The 20,938-nt window shown below is 37.0% G+C and overlaps 1 protein-coding gene across 5 annotated transcripts in view; it reads left to right on the top strand.

Moving 5' to 3' along the window:
• Positions 1–10,584, top strand: part of LOC113097601 (runt-related transcription factor 1-like) — a 51,337-nt gene extending 40,753 nt beyond the window's left edge. For 4 of the 5 annotated variants that reach the window (XM_026262948.1, XM_026262895.1, XM_026262998.1 and 1 more), the window contains 2 exons: positions 7,522–7,647; positions 8,268–10,584. In XM_026262948.1, coding sequence (XP_026118733.1) covers positions 7,522–7,647; positions 8,268–8,779 — 638 coding nt within the window. In that variant the 3' untranslated portion in view covers positions 8,780–10,584. Of the gene's footprint in view, positions 1–3,931; positions 6,378–7,521; positions 7,648–8,267 lie in introns of those variants that run through there. The other variant, XM_026263010.1, reaches the window with a different exon arrangement.
• The last annotated feature ends 10,354 nt before the right edge of the window (positions 10,585–20,938 follow it).

The following is a 20,938-nucleotide window of genomic DNA, read 5'->3' as shown; positions in this document are numbered from 1 at the left end:
TCTGTACCTTACGCACATCTACATCAGTGATGACACACAAGGGCAGTGCTGTTGGGAACTCTATTCAGTTCCATTCTGTTCTGCCCTATTCTATTCTAGATCTCTTCTACTGAGGGTAGACCTGTTTGTTAAAGGGTTACTTTAGACAAAAATGAAAATTAAGCCATAAGTTACTCACCCTGAAGTCATCCTAGGTGTATATGACTTTCTACTTTCAGACAAATTCAGTAGGAGTTATTTAAAAAAATTGTCTTTGATCTTTCCGGCTGTTGGATGCAACTCAGTGGGTGTTGCACTCCATCGGTCCATGAGAAGTTTAATAAAAAGCTCATCCATTAAAAAAAGTGTCTCACACAGCTCCGGGGGGCGAACAAAGTCCTTCTGTAGCGAATCGATGTGTTTTGTAAAACTAGCTAATGTAGCTTGTGCTCACAGTTGTAAACGAACAGTTCCGGGGGAATGAAGTATGAGGTCAGCTTTGTGCTTTTGCCGCTCAGAAGTGACGCACGATGAAATGCAGTGAAGAGATCAAAACCGAACAATGGTTATGAATTAGAAGAAAAAAAACGAGGATTTCGAACAAAGCAACTTTGCTCCTGTTAACAAACGTTGGTTTTCAAAAGACACACCGGCGCATGTGCAGCACTGACCCTGGAACTGTATCTGTTTCAACAAATTGAGCGCAAGCTAGATTAATGTGATTATTTCGTTTTGAATATGGAAATTTTTCTTACAAAAACATATTGATTCGCTACAGAAGGCGTTTCTTCACCCCCCGGAGCCATGTGAGACACATTTTTATGGATGTGATTTTTATTAAACTTCTTACGGACCGATGGAGTCATCCAACAGCTTGAAAGGTCAAAGACAGTTTTTTTTTTGTAACTCTGACTGGATTCGTATAAAAGAAGAAAGTCATATACACATAGGATGACTTCAAGGTGAGTGATTTATAGGCTAATTTTTATTTTTTTGGTGAAACAACCCTTTAATTTTATTCAATTCCATAATATTCCCTTCTGTTTTGTCTATTTGATTATTTATTGTGCTCTTCTACTGAGGCTAGACTTGATTGTTAGTTATATTCTAGTGTATCATATTCTATTCTACTCTACTCTACTCTATTCTATTATAATCTAATCTAATCTAATCTACTTTTTTGCTGTAGAGGATTGTTCTTCATTTCAGTTTTTATTCCTATTCCAGGGATTCCCAAACTTTTGTAATTTCCTGGCTAAGTTTTTTTCCTAATTATATATGTCTATATGTTTAATATGTTATATATATATGTTTTTAATCAGCTGAACCCCCTAGACTTAAAATATTTTTGCATTTACTTTTGTTGTATTTAAATATTTACCTTTACATTTACTTTTCCCCCTAACATTTTTTATAATATTTATAAATATATTTATTCAAATTTCATATTTAATATGTATTAATATTTCAGTCATTTAACAACATTTGCATATTCATAGTTGTCTAATGCCAGTTAAATGTTCACATGACAAGCAGTTATAAAATATATAATCCTCTATTCTAGTCTAGGCTAGTCTATTTGCAGTCATTCAGCCCTATTACACCCACTGTACATAATTCTAAGTATCAATGACCTCATTAATTTCAGTAATAAAATCATATTAATTGCTTTTCTGGAATAGAAACATTTAATAAAATTAATCAGAATGTGCTGCAAACACTCCTGTGTTTTGCTTTTGCATTAGTCTGTAATAGTTCAGGCATAGTGAAAGGAAGTGTGTGTGCGTGTGCGTGTGCGTGCATGTGTGTGTGTGTGTGTGTGTGTGTGTGTGTATGGCACGTTGTTTTTGGTTCTTCTTGTTCCTGGCAGGTGATGGGGGGAAGCGGGGACACATCACACATCATCAGACGTTCAGACATAACAAATACAGTGAACAAGGCCTCCTTTGATTGAAGCTTAGACAAGCATGCCAGAGCGTGCTGCCACACACACACACAAACACACACACACACACATGCAGTGGAAGGGAAAGTTTACAATCATCAAAAGCCTTGGGGGGCCACAAATGTTTCTTTGCTCTTTCATTGTTTCTTTTGAGCATTACAGCATATGCAATATTCCTGCATATTTATGGCAATCAAATGTGTTATGCCTTGTGTGATGCACATTCATTTATTAAATATTTTGAGTAATATGATTACACCTTCAGTTATGAATAGGCAGCATTCAACACACAATGTGTTTTTATATTGAAACCAGTTAGATGGAGTGCAGTAGTTTTGAGTTTCCCCAAATTATAATTAAAATAATAAAACAGGGTTGCTGAAAGAATATTTTTTTCTTCTCACCAAGGGTTCATTTGTTTGAACAAAAACACACAAAAAAATAGTAGATAATATTACAATTCAAAATGACTGTCATATATTTTAAAATATATGTTAAGATGTAATTTATCCATGTGATGCAAAGCTTCATTTTCAACACCATTACTCCTGCATGTGATCATTCTAATATGCTGATTTGCTGCTCAAGAAACATTTCTGATTATCATCAATGCTGAAAACAGTTGTGCTGCTTCATATTTTTGTGGAAACCTTGATACGTTTTATTTTTCAGGATTCTTTGATGAATAGAAAGTTAAAAAGGAGAGTTTTTTATTTAATAGAAATCTTTTAGTACATTATGAACATTTTACTGTCACTTTTTAAACTTATTTAATGCATCTCTGCTGAATAGAAATATGAATTTCTTTCGATCTTTTAAACAGCAGTGTATATATTCAGACTCATCTTCTGAGAAATCAACTGATTAAAGCTCTAAGTTCGGCCCAAGCAGCACTTCTGCTTTTCATGCGTGGTTAAAAACATTTCCCAATCTGAAAACACAGACCTCCCGCTCCGAAACACTGAGATCCTCTTAGTTTCTCTTCCCTTTCGTGGGTGCAGATGGGAGAAAGGTGTGTGAGAGAGAGAATCACAGAAAGATGCAAATGCGTAATGAGGGGGAAGCAGAATGCAGAAAAGAGGAAGTGAGACGCGTTTGAGAGGAAGCAGGCTTGTGTGAAAATCCCTCATTCAAAGCGCAACCAAATCTAGTGCTATTCTGTTTTATTTATGGAAATAAGGTGATTAAATTAGACTAATTGGTTTTAAACCAAAATGATGTTAGCTAGTGCTGGTCTGGATGGTAGAGCTGTTTACTGATCAAAATATAGATGTCCTAAAACACAGACGTTTCCATTTAAACGTCTTATTTAAAAAAATAATAATAATTGAATTTTTCTAAGAAATATCAGACAAACTTGACAAGCCCTGAGTGATAAATGTTGCAGTGGAATTGAGCTGAACGGCTGGATGGAGTGATGAAAGGACTGAACCGGGCCGGACTGTATGTTTCCTGCCTCGTGCTTCTCTCTGATCTACCGGCCAAAAATAGCAGCGGGATTATGGCCAGCGGAAACTGTTATTAAGTCATTCAAGAGCTCTCTTTTTCTCTCTCTTTCTTTGCTACTTCTCTTTTCATACCATGAAAATCAGAAGCAGCTGCTTTCATGGGCCCGATGTATCCATGTTTGTTTGTGTGCCGACGTGTTTGGATGAGCTCTGCTGCATGCAGATTTGAGGAAACGCATTCATGTACATTTGTAACTCTTGTTTGTGGAGGTTTCTGGGTTAACCAAAAGTGTGTGCAGATTAGGGAAGTTAGGACAAAAGTCTGTTGGAAAATTGGATATGTTTTAATAATATAAAGGGTATTTTTTTTTGTATTTTAGAATCTTATTTTTGTTTGTTTATTTAAAAAGATTCATATGAATTTTTATTTCAGGTTTTTTTTTTTATATATATACAGTGTGTGTGTAATCAGTTTTAGTTGAAGTTTAAACTTTAGCAAATTTAATGCTTCAACTTAAGCTTCTCAAATGTCCTCAATCGCTTTGATTTCTCCCAATAGTTTTCCGAAAGCTGATGAAATGGAGCAAATGGTTCTGCTGAAGGGGATTTTGGAAGCTAGAATTGTCTGCAGTCTGATAACTGAGACTTTGGTAACGACGTTCACGACTTTGATCATTCCCGCAAATCAAACCTCAGAGGATCACAATGAATTCTTCTCAAGAAAACGATTTCAAACCCACTTCTAAAAGACGTGTTTCCATACCAAGAGTCCCTACAGAAACACTTTCCCAAGTCAACTCTTCTCATCTATAAATTATTATTCTGTCATTATTTATTCACCAAACCCTTATACGCTTAATTTTTCCATTAAAGACAGCAATAGTTTAGTAGAGCTGCTCCCAAGGAGAGTTTTTAGAGTGATATCCATGGCTTAGTGGGGACATCCCATAGGTGTTATGGTTTTTATACTGTACAAACTGTATATTTTATGGCCCTACACCAACCCTAAACCTAACCCTAACCCTCACAGGAATCTTTGTGCATTTTTACTTTCTCAAAAAACTCATTCTGTATGATTTATAAGCATTTTGAAAAATGGGGACATGGGTTATGTCCTCATAAGTCACCCTCTCCTTGTAATACCTGTGTCATACCCATGTAATTATATAAAGTTGTGTCCCTATATGTCACAAAAACAAGAGCACACACACACACACACACACAAACACACATTTCCATTGAGTAAGTGGCTTAAAAATAAATAAAGTCAAGACAAGTTTAAGCTTAATCCAGGTCTCTATACACTTTTTTCTTCTTCTAGCACTTGTACATGCATTTACACTGCACTTACAAATTGCATAAATCATGTTATGAGATTAATGTTTTAAATATAAAAACGGCTATATAGAAATAAAACGTATAGATAAAAATAGTGATAATTTTAAATGTGAAACTAAAATTACCAGTAGGTGACGGCAAACCACTCTCTTAAGTCAGTCACTAAGTCATTTATCCAATCGATTCTTGAGGGAACAGTTAACTGAAAAAAAGTCAGTGAAAGTGATTCTTTGCCTCTTTGGGATTGCAGAATAATGTGTCATTTGCTTGCAGAACGCAAGCTTCTAGAGGCACATAAGTCTGAAGTAATACATTTAGGTAAAGGGGTGCAGAGCCAGTGGTGGTTTTGTAGGCAAACATTAATGCCTTGAATTTTATGTGAGCAGCTATTGGAAGCCAGTGCAAATTAAACAGAGGTGTGAGGTTTATTCTTTTTGGCTCATTAAAAATAATCTTGCAGCCGCATTTTGGATTAATTGTTGAGGATTAATTGTTGGGTTGTGAAGCATGTTGTAATTTTAGTACTTCAGCTTCTTATTTCATATTTCATTTCAGTAGCCAAGACATTTATATTTTCAAATTTTTGTTTATTTTTAAGTTTAAAATTGTATCTAATTTAATCAGAAATAGTATTTTTGCATTATGTCAGTTTTAATTTAAGCTTAATTTCAGTTAGTTTATTTAAAAAAATTTAATTAGTCTTAGTATTAGCTAATAACAACAGCACTGATTCCTAAGTATAATTTTATTCGGTGTGTATTTCTCCCATCTAAATTTTTGGTAGCTGTGTGTATGTGTGTTAAAGCCTAGTAAAAAAATGACTCCCGGTCGCACCGGATGCTCGAATCCGCCTCCAGCCACCCACCCAGCCATGTGTGACTCCTGCTCCAGATCACAAGCCCTGAGCCTGGGGAGGGAGGCAGGAAAAGAGGGGGTTTCTGGGGGGCCTGGCAGCGGGCCCCGCTCTGGCTGCACTTGAAACGGACCGCGCACTTTTTGGCCACTGTGCATAATTTGCTTCCTCTCTGATGGCTCTCCCTCCCCTTCAGTCTGGAAGTCTGCAGGCAATCGGCGAGCATTTATTAGACCATGGGGAGGGAGAGAGAGAGAGAGAGACTCATTACTAAGAGAATGTCTTCTCCTCCTCCTGCTCTTCTCGCTCCATTATTCAGTGTCCCCGTGTTTGTCTTGAATAGAGACCCATATTTAATATTCTACTGATTTTACATACACTTAAGTTTTGGAAAGAAATTAAGGGTGTTTTCACTCCAGGAAAGTCTGCTAGTTCACTTGCTTTGGTCTGGACCAAATACAATGTAGATTTTTTTGGTGTGGTTCACTTTCACACTGCTCTTTTTGCAAGTGAATCAGAAATTGTACACAAAGCCACACTTGTGCTAAAGGTCATTCATTCATTGGACAGAAATTCTCAGGCGTACCAGTTTGTTTGGAACCGGGCTGAGACCACCTCTTCAGCTGGGTCTCGAGTGTATTCACACCTGCCCAAAAGATCCACACCAAGGTGGGAAATGAACCTGAGTTCGATTTAATCAAACCAAAGAAGACAGGTGTGAATGCACCCTAATACTTTTATTCAGCAAGAATGCATTAAATTGATAAAAAAAAAATTAATGTATCACAGTTTCCTCAAAAAAAAAAAAAAAAAATGAAGCAGCACAACTGTTTTAAACATTAATAATAATCAGAAATGTTTCTTCAGCAAATCAGAATATTAGACTGATACCTGAAGGATCGTGTGACACGGGAGACTGGAGTAATGATGCTGAAAATTCAGCTTTGATCACATGAATAAATTACATTTTACAATATATTCACATAGCAAACAGTAATTTTGAAAGGTTAAAATTTTTGTGTATTTTGGATTAAATGCAGCCTTGGTAAGCAGAAGAGACTTCTTTCTAAAACATAAAAAATCCTACCGACAGCATACTTTTCAATGCCAGTGATTAAAATTTAATTAAATTAAATTTATGCATTTAGCAGACAATTTTATCCAAAGCGAATTACAGTGCATTCAGGCTATCAATTTTTACCTATCATGTGTTCCCAGAGAATCAAACCCCCAATCTTGCGCTTGATAGCACAATGCTCTACCAACTGAGCTACAGGAACACAATTGTTGAATTGGCAATTGTTTAGTATATGTGACCCTGGACCACAACACTTCTTAAGTCTTAAGTCGCTGGGGTATATTTTTAGCAATAGCAAAAAAAACATTGTATGGGTCAAAATTATCGAAAATCATTAGAATATTAGGATCATGTTCCATGAAGATATTTTGTAAATTTCCTACAAAATTATATCAACACTTTATTGTTTATTTTTTTGCACCCTCAGATTCCAGTTTTTCAAATAGTTGTATCTCGGCCAAATATTGTCCGATCATAATAAACCATACTTCAATGGAAGGCTTATTTATTCAGCTTTCAGGTGATGTATAAATCTCAGTAAAAAAAAAAAAAAAAAAAAAAAAAACACTTAAGACTGGTTTTGTGGTCCAGGGTCACATATTATCATCTGATACCATCAGTGTACCACTGTTTAAAGGATGTGTGCATGTGAGTTTAGTGAGCTGGACCAAAAAACTGTAAAAATTAAACCGTGTGTTTGTGTGTGTTTGTGTGTGTTTATCTCTGTGTACACATTAACCATTAATAATATTTCTGTATTTTTTTTTTTTTTTTTGTGTGTATTTCTTGTTTTTGCTGGTGAAGTAGAGCAGTCATAAAGTAATTCATTAAATATGAATATTTTATTTATTATTATTTTTATTTATTTTTTTGGTTTTAGATTCTAGGCAGATGCAAACGTCTCCATCCTGGTCGTACGAGCAGCCGTACCCTTACCTGGGTCCCATCTCCACCCCAGCGGTTCACCCCACTACACCCATCTCACCCAGCCGCAGCGCTTTACACTGTGAGTTTCTATCTATCTATCTATCTATCTATCTATCTATCTATCTATCTATCTATCTATCTATCTATCTATCTATCTATCTATCTATCTATCTATCTATCTATCTATCTATCTATCTATCTGCCTGTCTGTCTGTCTGTCTGTCTATCTATCTATCTATCTATCTATCTATCTATCTATCTATCTATCTATCTGTCTGTCTATCTAAAGGTTTTTAATACTTGTATTTAACAATAATAGCCCCATTTTGCACACAAGATTTAGCAACTACAATAAACACATAACACGTGAAGACTTTTGGAGATGTTTCTGCACAGAAAAAGACAACAGAAATCTCTCTCACACACACACACACACACACACACACACACACACACACACACACACACACACACACATCTCCTTTAGTGTTTCAGATCTCAACAGTGTCTTAAACTGTGCTCAAAACTCTATAATCAAAACTCAATATGAGCTCAGTAAAAATTAAATCATTTCGCATCCGATGGTCTGAGCTGCTCCACACTGATTTCACATCTCTGTACTTGTACTGGATGATAACTAGTGACTCATTTAGCCCATTTTTAACTGTATAACTAAACAAATGTTTTGTGCTCCTGTAGGTCCAGATCTGACGGCGTTCACTGACCCTCGTGTCAGTCTGGAGCGTTCCTTCCCATCGCTCCCCTCCCTCCCAGACGGCCGTTTCTCGGACCCACGGGTTCCGTACCCAACCGGAGCGTTCACGTACACACCCACCCCCGTCACCAACGCCATCGGCATTGGCATGTCAGCCATGGCCAGCCCAGCGGGCCGCTACCACACATACTTACCCCCAGCATACCCTGCTGGCTCCTCCCAGGCTCAGGCCGGACCCTTCCAGGCCGGCTCGTCCCCATATCACTTGTACTACAGCAGTGCTGCCGGCTCTTACCAGTTCTCTATGATGCCAGGCGGAGGAGGAGGGGGCGAGCGCTCGCCGCCGCGCATCTTACCGCCTTGCACCAACGCCTCCACAGGCTCTGCCCTCTTGCACCCCTCTCTGCCCAATCAGAGCGAGGTGGTGGAGGCAGAGGGAAGCCACAGCAGTTCACCAACCAGCATGTCAGTGGAAGCCGTCTGGAGGCCGTATTGACGTTTAAAGCAGTCGTTGACTAGTAGGACGAGGGCAGCTGAATGACTCCATGGACAGACTTATGTTTTTCACAGATCAGCATGAGACTCATATGTTTGTTTTAAAGCTGTGGATAGTTTGTATTATTATTATTAATAATATTATTGCTGTTGTTGTTATTATTGTTGTTCTTCTCATCATCACTGTGCAAAATTGTTGATCAGCTCCACCCGGTTTCATGTCAAACAGAACTCAAGGTCAGAAACAGACTCTACGCAAGTATTCAGATGCAGATGTGAGGGTTTAGCCCACGTGATGCAAGCAATTTAACACAACTCTAGTGTTAACAAATGCATATTGCTAAAGAATAGAACAATATGCATATGGTTTATGCAAAATGTTTATTAATAAATAAGATACTAGTAATGAATTTTGTGTTTAGATTTTTTTTATTGTACTCTAATGATTGCTTATGGTTTTATTTCTGCTTTTGACAATAGTTCAGTAATCAGTTATCAGACACATAATACGAATAATTAATATCAAAATATGCTATAAATAAAATTACATCTTTTAAGTATTGGTTAAGTTATCAGGCACTTAATAAAAACAATTAATATCATATTAGTGGATCTCTATATATAGAATTCCTTTCAAGTAAATGATAAAAACACGCAAAATATTTTTTCAGGAATATAGTGATATTTGCCATACTTTAAAATAATGATATACTGTATAAATAAGTCTAATATTGGTTTAGTTACTAGATACGTAATAAAAATAATATCAGCAAACAATCTGAAGTTTATCTGAATGGTAACTGAATATTCACTAAATTTGCTCAATTCTCTTCAAACTTCACCGTAACTCCAGCTGACCATAGAAGAAGATGATTATACGCTCATGTCCATTTGCGATATCGCCCTCGTATTCTGACACATTTCTGAATGTAAAAAATGCATGAAATGAAGCTTGTGTTGCTGGAAGAGTTTGTGTTGAACTTGTGTAGAGTCTGTTTTGGATCTAATACTTTTAAATTGGTCTACGGTATAGAATCCAAATGCAGTCTGTTCACGAATTGTGTGAATAGATCAACAAATGCCCAATAAGTTCCCAGCCTGCCATTTCTCTCCCCCTCTATTGTCGTTCCCGAAGCCAAGGTGAACAAAGCGAAGCCTCTGCTGGCAGCGATACACTCTTAAGAGCTTCAACAGACTTTTGACTCTTTACATTTCCAGGTTTACGAGCCTTTGCCCGGTCACTGCCTTTAACAGTCGTCCTCTCCGCATGGTCTCTGCTAATGAAAGCTTTCCAACTGATGCTCTCACGTCACGGTTTGATGGTCAGCTGGATGGAAGATGGGAGAATCATGGACCTGATTTTCTTGTGTAAATAGATTGTAAATGACTCTGGCAGTTAATGGTAGTTTGTTCACTTCACACACTCGACACGGTTCTCAACCTTTTCAAATGCAGCTTAATTTTTTTTTTCCCTTTTTGTCCCTTTTCAACATTTCTTTGGAAAATATAACGCTTTGTTGTGAAGAAACGGCTTATTTCTATACCACATGTACTGTGTTTATTTGTGTTCATCCTGCAGAGTTTCGAATCTCCTAAAATGATGGTATCATAGTATTATTGTTACAGTGGTATAACATGGACTTCACATGCTCCAAAGTACGTGTACTGTATTTAATGCAGCTGTCCAATTAGCATAGCACCCGGTCCATAGTACTTTTACGTCTTATATAGACCACTACAACTGTATTGTACAGGCAAGCAATACTCCAGTTTCCCTAAGAAAGTATTAAAATCTAGTTTTTATTATTTATTATTCTTTTCTGAACTGTTTCAGCAGAGACAAAGATGGATTTGATATCGAAGTACTCAAAATTATTGTTCTAAGGCCAACATGAAATCAAAATTGGCTCAGATAAGACTGTGATGATTGATCAATGCACATTGTCCTACAGGGATTTTTTTTAAAAATCAAAATCCAGTTGTCAAATTAATTTCCCTCTTATTTTTCAACCAGCTGTCAGACAGAAACACTTATGACCACTCAGTCAAAAGTCAACATTTGTATTTGTCACATACACAGTAAACCCGGCCAGCTACTTTGTCTGGGCATTAAGTATAAATAAATAGGAAGCAAAAATGGAACATTAAGATACAAAAAAATAATGAAAAGATATGAATAGTAATAGCAAAATATAATAAGGTAACAAGACAACTGTGATATTTTAGTCTCATATAGATAGTTTTGTATATAATAATTTATATTCAACTTATTTTAGTACACCAGGATCATGAAAATGAAAACCAACTGCAATAACATAGGTTAAGTGTATTTTATATATTATTATGAACAAAAGTTGTTTCATGTTTTATTTATTTATTTATTGTTGTAGTTATAATAACCCTGTGAGTCAAGTCATATTAATTTAGGTTTTGTTTTCATTCAAATGCATCAGTGCAGTTAAATCGATAATATTACTAAATATGATTTGTCGATTATGAGTAACGAGTGGTCAAATGTGCAGAGATATACAGAGTACGAGGAAATAAGCCAGCTAATTATAATAATAATAAAATAATAATAATAATAAATTCTAGATAATGCGAACATTAGCAAACATTCTGGGAACGTTACTTTTTGATGTTCCCTGAAACCAGTAACATTTAACATTTTCTAAAAACTACAAACCTCTAAGTCTAACAAAAACGTGTTACGAATAAATAAATAACATTTCATGATAAATGTATAAATTTTTTTGTGTGTTAAAGGGGGGGTGAAATGCTATTTCATGCATACTGAGTTTTTTACACTGTTACGGAGTTGGATTCCCATGCTAAACATGGACAAAGTTTAAAAAATTATGTTGTACGTTTGTTGTACGTTCCAAAAATACTCCTTCCGTTTTGTCACAAGTTTCGGAAAGTTTTCGAGTATGGCTCTGTGTGACGTTAGATGGAGCGGAATTTCCTTATATGGGTCCTAAGGGCACTTCTCCCGGAAGAGCACGCGCTCCCGTATAGCAGAGCACTGAGAGCAGAGACATTCACTGATCAGAGCGAGAGCGAAATGTCACCAAAGCACAGCAGACCAAAAAAAAAAAAAAAAAACGGCATTAAGGGACCAGTGGATGGAGTTTATTTTTACTGAGCATCAAAGGAGTTGTGCAAGTGTTTTTGTTTGTTCCCTGCATTTCGAAGATGCTTGTTTTACAAACAAGGCCCAGTTTGACACCGGATTTGCGTATTGTTTATTTCTTAAGGATAATGCAGTCCCAACGAAAAAGGGTCAAGATCGTGTGTTGGAACCGCAGACGGTGAGTAAACTGCTTCAAATATCTCTGTGTTGCTAACTATCGGCGCGTAAGCACATCAAGTAAACAACATGCGATGTTGTCATCAAACTGCACTTTCCACATGTACAGCTTAAAAAAAAAAAAAAACGATATACAGTATATATACAGTTTCAATACATAATACATAGAGACGTCCTGCTGTAGCCGTTGCTGCGCACAAGCTTGCTCGCGCTCGTGATTCTTTAGCTCCGCCCACATGCCATGCCTCCAGCCGCTCGTGTTTTTCCGGGAAAAAATGGTACAGACTATCTTTCTCTTATAAATATAATAAAACTAAAGACTTTTTGGATTAACAGGATATTGAGTGAAAACGAGCATTGCACCCCCTTTGAACATTTTGACAACATTTTAAAAGATCCAACAAAAAAATACATTCTAAGGTCCCGATAACACGGAAGGTTTTTATTTTTTATTTATTTATTTTTTGCAGTGAGAGGCACCTTTTTAAAATTAGTCTCTATTGTTTATGCTAACTTGAAAAACACATTCTCTGTGATCGGGGCCTAAGGCCAGGTTCACACGGGACGATTTTAAAATTGTCGGCCGATTTTCCAAACCTGAGAGACCCCACACACGGCGATAAAAAATCACGGGTCTAACAGTTTTGGTCGTTCAGTGTGTGGTGTGCAGCCACACGGCAATATCAACATATCACACACGAACCGATTTGACTCCCGAGCATTCCCAGGTCAGACGGGAAATCTCGCAAAATCCCTCGAGATCAAACGTGACTTCAGAGTAAAAAATCATGGCGGACCAGGGGGCAAGGAACTCGACCGAAAGTTGAAGTCGGGTGGGGGCTGCCATCTTTTAGCAGAACTTCACTTGCGTTAGCATCCCATTGACTCCTATTCATTTTGGCGTCACTTTGACAGCGAATAACTTTACATCTGAGGCGTTTAAAGACTCCGTTTGTCCATTATTTATTTCTAAAGATACACGACAATGTATAAAGGGCTCCATTACCTTCTATGTTAAATTATGGCCCCGTATAAACAGTTTTTGTAAAAAATAGGCTAACGATTGCGTCATAACCACTCGTCTCTCTGTCGCATTACCGTACAGACAGGAGGAGAAGCTCGCAGGCAATTAACTTAATATGGCGTACTGGCGTTACATTTTAAAATACTATACAAAATAATTAATCAGAATACTTACTCCTGCTCACTCACGACAAAGAACTCCCCGCTCAAGCTCGCCGTCTCTGCAAGATTAACGATGGCAGTTTGCACGCACAGCCACTTAGAAGATTTACATCTGTCAGACAGGTTGCTGACGTCGTCAAGCTTCGTTTGAGTCTGCGCGTCAGAAACGGAAGTGCTAAAAAAACGCTAAAAATGGGCTTCATTTGTCTCAATTGAGTTCCAATGGGGTCGCTGTGTCCATTTCTTTTACTGTCTATGTGGCGGACGAAGAGGATGCAGTGGCCATAGTTTGTGCTTTGTTTTTAACAGAAAAATAACATAAGAAAAACAAGAAAAGGCGATGGTCAAAGAGGTGGAGACAACGCGAGCATGGACTATACTTGCTACATCATGATATGGAGGAAAGTTGTTGTTTTATCTCATAGAAATGTTGTTACGTACTACACAGATTAATAACCGTTGAAATAAACGTTCATATATTCGTTTCCATGTACTCTGGTGGACTGCAGTTGTGGATGTAGTTATGCCCATCGACTTTATTTGTATTTGTTATATTTGTTATATTATGTACGCCGGCTGTTTTGATTTTGTTTCCCGGTACTTCCTCACCGCCTCGTCACCTCGCTTTCTGATTGGCTACACGCCACAGTCCACAGGCTGCGTGATTGTTTGTTCTCGGGGGACACCACACACGAGAAGAAATCGGGCCAAATTAATCCAACATGTTGGATATCCCCGATTTGAGATCGGAGCGGTCCTGACGTTCTTCCGAGCAGAGGAGAGCAGTCTTAACACACCACACACGGCAGGAATATTTGATCAGATTATTTTACGATAATCGGAGCATCCTAAGATTGTCGGAAGGGGTGAATCGGGGCTAAAATCGGCCTAATTATCCTGCCGTGTGAACCAGCCTTAAAGGGACAATAAGTAACTTTTTAGGTATTTTATTATCTAAAATCAATATTTTTATTCATAAATATGCCCTCAATGGTGTACAAATACCTATGCCAATGTTTAAACTAATCCTTGTAAATGAAGAATTTATTATCTTTATATACATGGGACGGGTAGGTCGACGGAGGCTTCCATGTAGTTCCGCCATCTTGCAAAACTATAATAGCAGAGAGGGACAAAAAGTACTAAGCCAACGCGTTTCCACAGCGCGTTTTCAGTCAGTGCCAGAAACGCAGGTGCAGAGCAGTGAGAGGCGCTTGAAACTGCACCGGCAAGTTTAAAAGTCTGGATTGCATTCTTATTATGGACCATACATATGCCGCGCCACAGGAGAAGAAAACATAGTCGCTAAAACAGTAAAAAATAGAACGTAAAAGGAAACGTGACCGTAGATTACAGAAAACAAGAGTTAATGTCGGGGAAGCTTTTTCTAGGTGGAAAGAGCTCACGCTGGATAAAGATTTCAAAAGAGACTCTGAAGTGGCCAGTTTTCTTCTCGACAGGTAAGTCAGTGTTACAATCTATATTATAATATTTTTTTTATATCTAACAATGCATATAATTCAGAAAATATAACGAATAAAGAAGACATAACTACTAATTACAATATTTCATGTTTTCCACAGTCAGTAATTCATACTGTAACATTCGTTTGTTAGTTGTCATGTTGCAGTTTGTTTGAAATAACACACCTGTTCACCTGAAGGAAAACTCGACGAAGTGCTATTAGAAGACATCCTGTCAAAGCTTTTTGGTACATATCGCCTACCGTAGATGCAACGCGCATTTGAAAAAGCGAGGCGCTGGAGAGCAAAATTAGTTTGAATGCAAAATACAATTTCACCACTAGATTGGAGTAATTCCTACTTATTGTCCCTTTAAGGTTTTGCTCCCATTAAGTTCTGAAAACTTTATTTCTGAATGTTCTCTGAACTTTTTTTTTTTTACATTTTAATAAAGTTCTTTCTTAATTATGCAAACATAAAGCAAACATTCTTTTTTTTTCACTTTTGCAAACATCATGAGAAAGTTTCTCTCGAAAGTTCCTTTAAACAAGCAGTAATATTTAAAAAATGTCAGTCAGAGAAGTGTGTACATAATATGTTAAAAACGTTTGACCAGATAACCGTTGGTCTGTCTGTGGGGCTAATGAGCATGTGCCTGTCTTTCATGTTCAGTTGTCTGTGTATACTATTCTCAACCCAGGAAGAATTTACACGGAGACGAGCCTCGACCTGCCAGCAGCCTGCAGATACAACGGATAAACTGCTCTCTCTCTCTCTCTCTCTCTCTCTCTCTCTCTCTCTCTCTCTCTCTCTCTCTCTCTCTCTCTCTCTCTCGTTTACAGTATTCCTTCCCCTCAATTTGTACTTCCCTCTTTCTGGCCAGATTTAAACACATACAGACACAGAGGCTAAATAAAGGCAGACCTGTCCCAGGACGCTGTCAGCCGGGCCTTGGCTATAATTGTGGTCTAGGAGTCTGGCCAAGGCCTATAAAATCAGATCGCCTTTATAAAAAGAGCAGAGGGTGAGCAGCATGACAGAAACACCCACAAACACACACACCACTGGCTGTCTGTCTGTCCGTGAGAGAAATACTCGGCTGAATATGCTGTGAAATTGAAACCAGAGCCTGTCTGCTGCTTTTGTGCTTCAATTCTACATGATTAAGGTATTCCACTGTACAAAAACAGAAAATATATTTGCAGCCATCTAGATCACAATATGTTAATATGTTAATTACTGTAACATACTAATATGTCACAGTTTTTTTTTTAAGTAATTAAATATTTAAATAATAATATTTTTTTCAAAAACTTAAAATAATATCAAAAAACAATACCAGTTGCAAATATCTTTGCATATATATATATATATATATATATATATATATATATATATATATATATATATATATATATATATATATATATATATACACCATTAAAAGATTAATAAAATATCCATAAGGCTTTTTTTTTTTTTTTTTTTTTTTGCTATCTAATGGTTAGGCTACTTGCTAAAGTTTTATTTATTTTACAATAAATTAATATTTAACTAACAGAATATTTTGTGAACAATAAGTTTTGTGAAACAGTAAAACTAAGTTCAGATAAAAAGAACAAAGCAATAAAGGAGTTTGCATATACAGAGCAATTTTTAGGTGTTAAATGTATTTAATTAAGAGCAAATATTAAATATTAACTATTGTCAGTTGAAACAATAAATAAATATGAACATTCTGTTTATGCAAAAAAAAAAAAAAGAAAAAAAAAAGACTTTAAATTAATAAATGCTTATTTGGGGCTTGAAAACTATTTGTGCACTGTTAAAAGTTACTTTTTTGTTTTAAAATACATACTGGCATTATAACAAAATCTGCATGTTCCCATCGTTCATCAAAGAGGTATCATGTTATGCTATTGCAAGCAAATCATTTTAACACAAATACAGTGTTTATGTTGTGAATATGAAGAAAAATTGTGGCCGTACATGGTAAAGTGTTGAAATCAGATAGAAGAAGTTGTTATTTCATGAACAGCACATGTAAGAAGTTTCATGAAGAATTTCTCATATGCTTCTCCTACAATTCCCTTGGAGAACAAATAAATCGTTGTCTAGTACACAAGCTATTAAATTAATATGGAGCAGCTCGGAAATGTTTGCATTAATTTTGAGATTTCTGACTTTTGATCAGAGACTTTGGCATCTTGATCAAGTCTGGGCAGAGTTTGAGACATTATTGAGATCTGAAAGAGGAGATTACTGGGCTCATTCACATCAAATAGAGAGGCTTTTTAACTTTTGGCAAAGCTTATTTTGTTTTCAAGTAAATAGATTCTTTAAAACCCAATTCTAATCTCTATATTTTTATAAAAATGCCCAAATTTAGCTCAGGGTCAGGTGGCCATTCATCACGTGTGTCATCATTGCTGATCAGCAGCAGATCGATCTGAAGAGCCAGAACCTCTGACAACTCATCCATACCCAGAATATTCAGCTCCTGACACTTCACATCATCATTAATCACTCATGCAAATGATGAATAGCGGCAATTAATTGTGACATGAAGCAACATTGTCCCATTAATCTAGATGCTGACATCTAGACAGGAGTGACAGAGGAAGCTTTGCCTGAATTCTGAGTGAATAAACTATACAAATATCAGCTTTCATTTATTTTAGATTTTATAAACAAAGTTTACTGGCAATATTACTGGCAAAAACAATGATGCACAATAAAATACAAATTTGTTTGCCAGTATAAAACAGCATATAATATTTAACTATATTATATATATACTATTCACAAAATCTAAAGTCTTCGTAGACCTAAAAAAGCTTTTTGGACAATAGACATTTAAAACGAATTCTAGAGCAAATATATATATTATATATAATCATTCAAGCTCATATCACCAACAAACATACACTCGTTTACATCCTTCTCTTCACTCTCCAAACTCATCCTTTCTAATCACCCTACTGCTTGCCCGCTTGATCCTATTCCATCTCATCTCCTTCAAGCCATTTCTCCTGCAGTTGTACCTGCACTCACTCAAATCATCAACACATCCCTCCACACTGGTGTTTTTCCCTCATCATTAAGACAGGCTTGTATAACTCCACTACTTGAGAAACCCAACCTCTACCCATCTCTTTTAGAGAACTACAGACCAGTTTCCCTTCTTCCTTTCATTTTTAAAACACTTGAAAGAGCTGTGTTCAACCAAGTCTCTGCATTCCTCACACTGAACAACCTCCTTTACAGCAACCAATCTGGCTTCAGAAGTGGACATTCAACTGAGACGGCCTTGCTCTCTGTTGTTGAAGCTCTGAGACTGGCAAGAGCAGAATCCAAATCTTCTCCAAAGTACTTATCCTGCTTGATCTGTCCGCTGCTTTTGACACGGTTAATCACCAGATCCTCCTATCAACCCTACTGGCAAAGGGCATCTCAGGAACCACACTTCAATGGTTTGAGTCTATCAGATAGGTCCTTCAAAGTATCTTAGAGAGGTGAGGTGTCCTCAGCTCTACCTCTCATTCCATCCTGATGATCCGATGGTAGCTACTCGCATCTCAGTTTGTCTAACAGACATTTCTTGCTGGACGATGGACCATCACCTTCAACTCAACCTTGTCAAGACAGAACTGCTTGTGGTTCCAGCAAACCCATCGTTCCATCACTATTTCACCATCAAGTTAGGCACCTCAACCATATCTCCTTCAAAAACAGCTAGAAGCCTTGGAGTTATGATTGATGATCAGCTGATTTTCTCAGACCACATTGCTAAAACTGTCCGATCCTGCAGATTTGCTTTATTCAACATCAAGAAGATCAAGCCCTTTCTTTCGGAACATGCTGCACAACTCCTTGTTCAAGCTCTTGTTCTGTCCAGGCTGGACTATTGCAATGATCTCTTGGCAGGTCTTCCAGCCAATTCTATCAAACCTTTACAATTAATTCAGAACGCGGCAGCAAGATTAATTTTTAATGAGCCAAAAATAATTCACGTCACACCTCTGTTTATCAATTTGCACTGGCTTCCAATAGCTGCTCGCATAAAATTCAAGGCATTGATATTTGCCTACAAAACTACCACTGACTCCGCACCCGTTTACCTAAATGTATTACTTCAGAGTTATGTGCCTCTAGAAGCTTGCGTTCTGCAAGTGAACGTCGCTTGATTGTGCCAACCCAAAGAAGCACAAAGTCACTTTTACGGACTTTTAAATTAAATGTTCCCTCCTGGTGGAATGACCTCCCCAACTCAATCCAAGCAGCCGAGTCCTTAGCCATTTTCAAGAATCGGCCTAAACACGTCTCTTCCATCTTTATTTGACTCTCTAACTTTAGCACTCACTATTCTAATTCTATTCTTTAAAATATATATATGTATGTATGCGGTTTTCTTTTAATTTATTATGCAATTATTTGTGTGTGTGTGTGTTCTGTGTGTGTGTGTGTGTGTGTGTGTGTGTGTGTGTATATATGTATTCGGTTCTATATATATATATAATATATATATATAATATATATATAATATATATATATTTATTATATATATATATATATATATATATATTATTTCTAATATATATATATATATATATATATATATATATATATATATATATATATATATACTTGTTATTATATTATTTAAAAGCCATTGCTATGTGTACCGTGTTAAGCTAACTGACACTTGTTATAGCACATATATATCAACAGTGTTGTAGTCAAGACCAGCTCATTCGAGTCCGAGTCCAGATAGAGTCCAGAGAGGGTCGAGTCCGAGTCAAGACCGAGTCCAGAAAGGGTCGAGTCCGAGTCAAGACCGAGTCCAGAAAGGGTCGAGTCCAAGTCAAGACCGAGTTCAGAAAGGGTCGAGTCCGAGTCAAGACCGAGACCAGAGAGATTGGGTCTGAGACAAGACCTAAAGAAATCTTCAAGAGTATGTCAAATGTTTGGTGGAAACAATAAAGGTTAAAAGGGCCACACAGGTCATTTTATTAGTATTATGAAGTGTTACTTGTCAATATTAAGTGCTCATTTTCACATAACACCGTTGTACCACTATACACATCCATATAACCTTTCTAGTACACATAACATTACTGTACGACTCTATATTGTAATTCTACATAACACTTCTAGTACAAGTAACATTACTGTACCACTATACCTGTAAATGTTCAACTGTAACAGCTTTTACATAACTTTTAACCTTGAAGCTTAACTAATGACTGCTAATATCCTTACAATGTCTTGGATTATGTGCACTTTAGATGTTGTGAAGAATACAGATGGGCATAATTACTTTTCAAAAAAATAAGTGAGGAGACCATCCTGCTACCCAACCAAGCACGATGTGGTCTCATGATCAATCCACCCCGACTAAAAACTCTCTCTACTGGTGCAGAGGAAGCGGGGACTGACAACAGTTACCATTTTATCACTTTCTGTAACAGCAATGGATAATCTAATGCTAATTTCACTGGATGGTGCGTTTTAATGCAGGGTAAAATACACACTAGTCAAAGTTTTTATTAGTTACGGAGGGCATACACACAAGAGCCGACTGACTGTCCAGGAAAATTTCATGCAAAAGTGTGTATGTGCCAGGGGAAGAAAGCTGGATCAAATGCATAAGTTCAATGCATTCTGTCAGACATTTTTGGGGGGGAGATGTTTAGTGTTGAGACAGTCAGTCTGTGTCTGTATTAATTATATAATTTAATTAAACAATATTTGTTTTTTTTTCTGTGACCATTTTGTCCTACTTTGTAAAAATAACACAGTTGAGAGAAATAATGTAGCAATGTGGCTTCCTGGAAGGCGGGATCACTACAGGCGGATGGCAGGAGGGTAACTTAAGGCCGGTGACACACTGGCTGCGTGGCGTCTCTGCTGCGTGCCAGAAACGTGGTGGCTGCTTCGCGTTTTCTGTGTCTTTACACACCAGAAGCGTGCCTGCACGCGGCGCTTGGCGCGCTGCTGCGGCTGTAGGTGACATAGAGGGAGGCCGCCAAAAAACCAGGCTCTTGTCTTCATGACAACAATATCAACTTTTTTTTTTTTTTTTTTTTTACACACCTACTGATAGGACACCGTCAACAGTATTGACGGCAAAATAGAGTATGTTTGACAGGTGCAATATTTGACAATCGATCATTATTAATTTATTTTTTAAATTACATTT

The sequence above is a fragment of the Carassius auratus genome, chromosome 1 (genome assembly GCF_003368295.1).
Source record: "Carassius auratus strain Wakin chromosome 1, ASM336829v1, whole genome shotgun sequence".
In the NCBI taxonomy this organism is placed as follows: Eukaryota; Metazoa; Chordata; class Actinopteri; order Cypriniformes; family Cyprinidae; genus Carassius; species Carassius auratus.
This window is presented reverse-complemented; position numbering and strand designations above follow the sequence as displayed.